This window comes from Octopus bimaculoides, chromosome 6 (assembly GCF_001194135.2).
Source record: "Octopus bimaculoides isolate UCB-OBI-ISO-001 chromosome 6, ASM119413v2, whole genome shotgun sequence".
NCBI lineage: Eukaryota > Metazoa > Mollusca > Cephalopoda > Octopoda > Octopodidae > Octopus > Octopus bimaculoides.
In genome coordinates, this window is record NC_068986.1 from 90,941,229 (window position 1) to 90,950,045 (window position 8,817).

General features: G+C 39.6%; 1 protein-coding gene across 3 annotated transcripts in view; it reads right to left on the reverse strand.

Moving 5' to 3' along the window:
* The window catches only part of LOC106869814 (2-(3-amino-3-carboxypropyl)histidine synthase subunit 1), a 103,760-nt gene that overhangs the window by 83,039 nt on the left and 11,904 nt on the right, over window positions 1-8,817 (reverse strand). For all 3 annotated transcript variants that reach the window (XM_014915701.2, XM_014915699.2, XM_052968958.1), the window contains exons 6-7: window positions 7,706-7,860; window positions 3,207-3,328 (exon numbers count right to left, since the gene is read on the reverse strand). In XM_014915701.2, the coding sequence (XP_014771187.1) occupies window positions 3,207-3,328; window positions 7,706-7,860 (277 nt within the window). The remainder of the gene's footprint in view (window positions 1-3,206; window positions 3,329-7,705; window positions 7,861-8,817) is intronic.

Consider the following 8,817-nt stretch of genomic DNA (forward strand, 5'->3'; position numbering starts at 1 on the left):
TATATATATATATACATATATATATATATATATAAAGACTGGTGTTGCAATAATTTCAGAGATGTACTTGTAGGTAAGCAAGCTGATTAGTGCATTAACATGATTTGTAATCCAAACTTGTACACTGGAGATGATATTCGTTTTGTTCTGTTGTTGCAGTTGAGTTCTTACACAAATATAATTACAATGTGAAGTAAACATCCATAAAAAACTATCAGAATACAATGCAACAGTTTATGTAGTAGTCTGCTTATATATGTTTACAGATTAATATACATCCTACTTAACAGATTCAACTTAGAATCTAGTTTCACAACATTGGACAAATTTAGAAAATTTGTCGGAAGAATGATACAAACACTTACATTTTCCCAATTTGCTATGTTTAATAAAGCAACTGCTCCATGGCACTTCACTGTTCGGTATAAGTGGTATCCCTAATTGCACAGTGGACTGTAATGACTACCTCATCAGTAAGTCATGACTCTTGACAATGGGGGAAGAGTGTCATGAAAAGTGACCAACATTCAGGGAAAATCATCTACTTTAGATAGGTTGCTCAATAGGCTTGTATACAAGCCTACAGTTGTTAGACAACCTTTTGGCAGGTGTATACGAAAACATAAAATAGAATGGGAGAATCCCAACACTGTGTGAGCTTAGGAGCAGTATTATTGCTGAGAAAAAAACTGAAACAAGAGGGAACACATCGATAATTTTCAGCACATAACTTTTGCTCAAAGTAGATTTCAAGATTTTGGGCCAAGATATTAGCAAAGAGTTTGACACTGTCCCCAACAGTATAACTGGTGGTATGCAAACATGAAGTATCTTGAACAAACCTATACATTACAACTGCCACTTCATACAATACATCATAGAGAGTAGGGTTAATGAGCCTGACACAGATGGACCCTGATCAATCTAGGTCAATGTGCCCTCTCTTCTGTATACACTAACTCTTTAGCCACCACTGTGGAAACTAGAGTCATTGAAGTACATCCCACACAAACTAGGATGCAGATGACCTGTACTCAGAAAGAACAAAAACAAGAGAGACCTCTACAGGTCAATAGGAAGCATTCAAAAGTCTCGCCCACCGATATTTGGCAGTAGTCCTCACAACAGCTGGTTTCAGTGAATTCTTCAGGGTCTGGATTGCTACTGTGTATAGCAACATTTGCTTAGTGGCAAGGGTGAATGGCCACCTTTCACAGCCATTCAGTATTCTGGCACACAATCCTTCTAAAGTGTGCCATATCATCTCCCCTCGGTGCACTGATTATTTTGCCACTGTTGTGGAAACTAGAGACAATGCAGTGTATCGCACATGAAGTAGGGTATTGGAGATCTCTACTGGCATACACAGATGACCTCACCATAATTGTTAGACACCAAACACATCAAGGTGATCAGCAATGCTCTAAGAGAGTGCAAGGTGGTAATGGGAATAAAATAATCATCCTGAGGTCAATGGCCAGCAACTTGCTAACTAGAGAGGCCTTCTAACATACTGCATATTTCCAAAGGTCCCGGTCACTGGTCATTGCCTCGGTGAGGCCCAATGTCCAAAGGTCGTGCTTCACCACCTCATCCCAGGTCTTCCTGGGTCTACCTCTTCTACAGGTTCCCTCTATTGCTAGGGTGTGACACTTTTTCACACAGCTGTCCTCATCCATTCGCAACACATGACCATACCAACACAGTTGTCTCTCTTGCATACCACATTTGATGCTTCTTAAGTCCAACTTTTCTCTCTGTCGTGTATGCACACTGACATTACACATCCAGCGAAGCATACTGGCTTCATTCTTTGCAAGTTTACGCATGTCCTCAACAGTCACAGCCCATATTTCACTGCCATGTAGCATGGCTGTTCACACACATGCGTCATACAGTTTACCTTTTACTCTGAGCGAGAGGCCCTTTGTCACCAGCAGAGGTAAGAGCTCTCTAAACTTTGCCCAGGCTATTCTTATTCTAGCAGCTATACTTTCGGCGCACCCTCCCCCACTACTGACTTGGTCACCTAGGTAACGGAAGCTATCAACTACTTGTAGTTTTTCCCCTTGGAAGGTAATGAAAGCCATTTTCTGCACATTTTCAGCGTTTATTGTTACTGAGCATTTGCCACACACAAAAACTATCTTCCCAGTTAGCCTTTCTTTGATATTGCTGCACCTCTTATGTGTCCATAGCTTACACTGGATACATCTTATGGAGTTTCTAAATTCTTATCGGCATTTAATCCATCTTTGTGTTCTGGGTTCAAATTCTGCCAAGGTTGACTCTACTTATCATCCTTTTGGGGTCAATGAAAACCTTACCAGTTGGACACTGAAGTTGATATGATTAACTTACCCCTGCCCTGAAATTGCTGGCTCTGTACCAAAATTTGAAAATTTTCCTTGCTATACTTTCAGAAAGGGTCAGAAGAGGTTGTTAGAGAATTTTTGACTTCACCTACCCCAATTTCTAGCCTCCCAATTCCTCCAATTATAATTCCATGGATTACTATATATGGGACACAGTTGAGAAAGACACCAACTGCTTTGCATGCAACATTAAGGCCAAGCTGGTGGCCAAAATCAAAGAAATATTCAAAGATCTTCCCAGGGACACAGTGAGGAATGCATGCACCAGGTTCTGGAGCCTTTGAGACAGTGGTAGAAGGTGAGGGCAGCTACTCTGAGTAAACTATTATCTCCCAGTCATAATCTAGTTGATATATTTTGTGTTTTTAAAATACATGGGATATTGTGTTTTTTTCCCCCTTTTATACAAACTGTTGAATTTAGCCTAAACACCCTGCGTGAGTGCGTGCGTGTGTTTCTCTTTCTCTCCTTGTCTTGACATTATGTAATTGTTCAAAATGAATGTTGCTTATTTCCAGTTTCCTGTGAAAATATGTCTGGCCATGGGGAAATATTACCTTGCTTGGAAAAAAGGTAAGGGTTGGCAAGAGGAAGGTAATCCAGCTACAGAAAATCTGTCTCAATAAACTCCATCTGACCCACGAAAGCATGGTAAAATGGACATTGTAACAATCATGATGACGATAACGAAAACAAAAATTTAAATATCATAAATAGATTTGTATAGAATTTTCATCTTTCTTTTTTTTTTTTATCCTAGTATTTTGGTTCATAGTGAACAAAATGTTATCAAAATGTAAGGAAACAAAATAATTTTTAAAGGTAACATACATTAAGGTGTCAACATCATCACCAAGTTTAGGGGACGTACAACCAAGTATTTCACCAGGTGACAGCGGCTTCACTTGCGGAATGACGACATTGAATGTGTTTCTGAGCTCTTTTGCAACACCCTGGAACAATCAAAAGAATATGACAGACAGAGAATAAATTACTTAAAGACATCATGAAAAACAATAGTTAATAGTGGCATTAAATAAACTATCACATGTTTATAACAAGCTGTGACAAAAGTTTGCCATGCATTTTGGAAGCAAAAAATAAAATTTTGATTTATTGAATTAACATAAGGCTACAGTGTTTTAGAATAGGAGTATTGTCAACTGAATTGATCCCTATATTTATTTCATCAACCACTGAGAGATAAAAGTAAAGTTAATTCCAGCAATATCTGGATTCATTGCACAGAATCACTGTATGTTCTACCATTCATACTACTCCATTGCTAAAGGATAAAAAAATGTCCAATCTCTAATGGTATGTACAAGTGAGACATATTCTCCAATCTGTTCAGGAAGGTAGTAACCCAGAAATAAGAACTAATTCAGACCATGAGGAGCCATCCAACCCATCCAAGTATAGAAAAGATGTAAAAAGAAGATAATGATGATGTTTTAAACTCTAAGACATCATGTTGTGTTGGTGGCTTTCAGAAATGGAAAGAAAATAGATGCCCTTCAGAAGTGGATCTTTTGCAGCTTGGGTAGAATAAGCTGGACAGACAGCATAACAAATGCTACAGTACTAGAAAAACTGGAAGTCTAAAAACATTTATTAACAAAATATGTGCTGCATTGATTGCTATACTCAAGAAGACCCACCAAACACAACAGAAATGAGATCCTAAAATCACGGTGAGATGTAAAAAGCATGTAAAAACACTGGTGATGGTGCCACATGAAAAGCATCCAGTACATTCTGTAAAGTGGTTGGCATTATGAAGGGCATCCAGCTGCAGAAACCATGCTAAAGCAGACAGTGGAATCTGGTGCAGCTCTCTGGCTTGCCTAGCTCTTGTCAAACTGTCCAACCCATGCCAGCATGGAAGATGGACGTTAAATGATGATGACTATGGAACCTGGTGCAGTCCCTGGCCTTTCGAGCCCTGTCAAACCCATCCAACCCATGCCAGCATGGTAAATGGAGGTTAAATGATGATGATGATAATGAAGAACACAAAGCTATCATATTTTGAACATAATGCACCAGTGAGAGGACATGTGGAAGAAAAGAGAGTAAGAGGCCATCAAAGACATCTGTGGACTAATAACATCAAAGAATAGATTGGAAACGAGCCTTGCCAATTGTATGCATGCAGCACAGTGCAGAGGAAACAGAAGTGTTTTGACAAGTGTAGAATCTATATGGCAATTGTTAGTTTGAAGCACTGATTTCCTATCCTCGAATTTAAATGTTTCATAAGCATCAAGATGATTACAAGGGCTGGGAATTAGCTGTGGATATATGGAGTTTTAAAATAGACCACTTGATTCAAGTGGTTTTAGCATGATTGCACTCTTCTGAGTAAGTAATATTCAGAGAAACAAAAGCCATTGTACTAGTGGTGGTGGTAGTGATAGTTGTTGTTGTGTAGCCCCAGGCCAGCCCTGATCCACCAGATCAATGATCAAAGATGTTCCAGCCACAAGCATCCAGTTTCTTACTCTCAAACATACTATTTCTAGACTACAATCTCAAATTTGTCCTTCTTTTTATGGTGTGGGGTGTAATTTGGTCACTATTTCTAGTAGTTCAGTGATCAAGGAGAGCAGGGGTTCTCAACCATTTTTTATCCATGGACTCCTTTGATTACTATTTTATTCTGGAAGATCCCCATAGCCATTCGATGTTTAAAAACTAGTTTTATGGAAACTTCTTTCAAAATTCCTATTTTGTTTTTCACACATTCACTTGTGTAGGTTGAACTATGTAAAATGTTAGAGAAAGAATCCCAGCTATTTCTTGCAATACACACCAACACATACAACTAAAGCAAAATATTTTCAGGGTCCTTTAAAATACTACTGTAGATCCCCAATTTATTCTTTTGTTGCATGGACTCCCAAAAATTTTATATGGACCCTGGTTGAGAACCACTGATGTGAGGATGTCTCATTGGTTGTAGCATTTGTATTAGAGGGAAGCAAGCAAGAGAAAAAGAGAAGAGTCGGATCATTATTGGTTAGTGACGGTCTATTTGGTTTATAAAATGTAGATAGCACACCTATGGAGCTTTTATACAGTTAAGTGGATGAGAGATAACTCACACTCAGATACAAGCTCATTTCTAGTAACATTCTCTAATTAGTTGAGATAAATTGAGACAAAGTATAATTTAGCTGCTGACCAGACACAACAAAACACCAGCAAACTAATGAAGGAACCTGCATGTGGTCAATCAACTTACAAGAAATAACAGCTAAATCTTCTTCAAATCATTCTTACTGTCTTTAAAAAAGGCAGACATATCATCATCATCATTTAATGTCCATCTTCCATGCTGGCATGCGATGGGCAGTTTGACAAGAGCCAGGCAAGCTGGAGAGCTACACCAGATTCCATTGTCTGCTTTGGCATGATTTCTACAGCTGGATATCCTTCCAATCATCAACCATTTTACAGAGGGCACTGGGTGCTTTTTATGTGGCACCAACACCAGTAGGGTCATCAATCAAGTAACTTGCAAGTTGAAGACCTCTCAGCTGGGAAAGGGAGTGGATCCGAGGGAGGTGATTTTGTGCCAGCTGAGAGTTAAAGTATAATAGAGAGATAGTAGATGTCTTACTGTAGAAGAAATACTTGGGTACTCCAGTAGGAAAAGAAAGGAGATACAGTTAGAGATAGAGTGAGAGAGAGAAATAACTGGTGGAACAGTGAGGGGGAGTGTAAGTGGTACAGAGGGGATACAGGAGAATGTTCCATAAGACTATGAGGTGAGATGTTTAGAGAGGCAGAAGAGGTGACTGTAGCAAGTGGTAGCAAGGGAAATTGGAGTGGTTGGGAGTGGAGAATGGTAGATATGTGAGGGCATGATTAATGTTTGGGTAGGCATGTGAGGGCTAGTGGTGATCATGGGTGGTGGAATGGGGAGTGGGTGAGAAGATGGTTTTGACAGAGGACAGGTTATGCGTGTGTGTGTGAGAGAGAGAGAGAGGGGGGGGACCTGTCCTTCAAGAAGACAAGCTGGTCATGACTGGGTTGTCTTTAATCAAAGCTGATATTGGGATAAACACAACAACCACACTACTATTTGAAATAAAGACCATTTAGGTGAGGTGTCCAACATTCAATATCTCCCCCAGCCAAAAAACTATGCAGCAACAAAGAAGAGAGTCACCATAAGACACAGCCACTTAAGGAGCTAAGCAAATCCAAACCAGGAATTATTCTGATTTTGGAATCTTACACATATGAGGTGCATTCCATTAGTTTTGAGACATTTTTGAAGAGGCAATTATAACTGTCCCAGGTTATTGCAATTTTGCTATATCATTACTATATATCTAATAAGCTGACCTGCCAATTATTTTTTTTACTCCACTAAACATTGCTTGTTACAGTTAACTAATTTGCAGAATGCAGTTGGGACATTTAGAAGCTCACTATGAAATAAAATTTTCTGTTAGATTGGGTAAAAAACACTACAGAAACAGATGGAATGCTCCAGACTGCTTTCACAAAAGGTTCGAGGATGGTAGAAAGGAAGTGAAAGACAATTTCTGATGAAGGCCATTGTGTGTTTATAAAGATAAGAAGCACACAGCTTGGAGTTGGTGAGGTAACCACACAGAATTATTCATGAAGATCCGGACATATGTAAAGTTTGTTTCCAGAGTAGTCAGTGATAAACATTCTGGTAATCAGCTGCTTGACAGAGATGGGCATCAAACCTGCCCCTCACCCTCCTTACAGTCCAGACTTTACTCCTTGTGACTCTTGGTTGTTCCCCAAGCTGAAGGAAAACCTAAGGGGCAGTTGTTTTGAAGATGGAGAAGGCTGTGAGAAGGGTTCTGGAGGACTTTGATGGGCGCCTTGACAAAGTGGCTGGAGTACTTACAAGTGCATTGAAACTAGAGGATCCGACTTTGAAGGAGATTAGAGCTTTGTATTTCATTGAAATTAATAAATGACTTGCCTAAAAAGTCGGAAAACTTCTGCAGTACACCTTGTACTACTACTACTACTACTACTACTACTACTACTACTACTACTACTACTACTGCTGCTGCTGCTGCTACTACTGCTGCTGCTGCTACCACCACCACCACCACCACCACTACTACTACTTCAAAATAATGTAGAAAGAAAAGAGAATTGAAGTAGGAATGAAGATGAAAGGAGAAAACTGGAGAAGAGTTAAGAAGAAGAAGAATAGTGACTTCAGAAGTCTGAAGTAGAAATAAAAAGATGATTAGAGAAGATGAGCAAGGGAAAGGAAGAAGTTGATAAAAATACATAAATGAAGAGGTAATTAATAGAAGCAGCTTTACCTGTAGGGCAGCTACAAACTGTATTGTACTAACCAGTGCAATACATGAGTTAGCAGGCAGATTGTACTTGATGGTCTCAACAAAATGAGTATTGTCAATCTTGATGTCCACAAATACATAGAGCATATGTATATCTTCAGTCACAGTGATGGGCACTAGAAAGTAAGAGAATGAGACATCATTATTGAATAAGTTCTATTATGATGAAATATCGAAATGTCTGAGACATTGTTATAAGATAATATTTTAAAGCAAACACTTGTTCACTGAGGCTGATGCTGTGCTCTGTCTCCAAATGCAGGAGTTCAGGTGGTAAAGCAGCTTTGGTGTTTTGGCCCCTTCCACTGCAACACCAGAGCTGCCTAGTGCCACTCACCAATGTAGATGACAAAACTCCCACACAACAGATGTCGCTATCATTCCTCAATGCTTGTTCTTGCTGCACCACACCTCTCCTGAACTAGATTTATTCACTCACTTTCTCAGTGGCTTCTGACAATTTTCTGGCAGCATCTTTCCTTTTCTTTATAGCTTGTCCAAGACACGTGTACATCAAGTGAAACCTGATTCCAACAAGTCCTTTAACACCTATCTCTACAGGAAGGCATATTTGCCTCCAATCCATTGTTTTCGCAGAGTTCAAACAACTCACTGTATTTTCTGTTGTTCTTGAGGAAAATGTCACTTCCCAGGGTGCTACCATCTCTACCATTTTCACTGCCTTCCTTTCTTTGCACCTATGACAAGGTTGGATCATTTGTTGGCAAAAAGCAAGACCGGGAAAGCCCCCGGCCCATCAGGAATCACTGCAGAGATGCTCAAAATATCTGGCAGTGTTGGCTATAGCCTAGTCACCTGTATTACGAACCAGGTGATACACGAAGGAGTCATACCCAATGACTGGTGTAGCAGCATCATAGTCAACTGCTACAAAGGTAAAGGTGACGCTTTAGATACAAATAATTACAGAGGCATCAAGCTGTTAGATCAGGTTATGAAAGTTACAGAGAGGGTCATAGCCCAACTAATTAGGGAGCGAATCAATTTAGATGAGATGCAGTTTGGGTTCGTGCCAGGAAAAAGCACTACTGATGCCTTATTTCTAGTGAGAC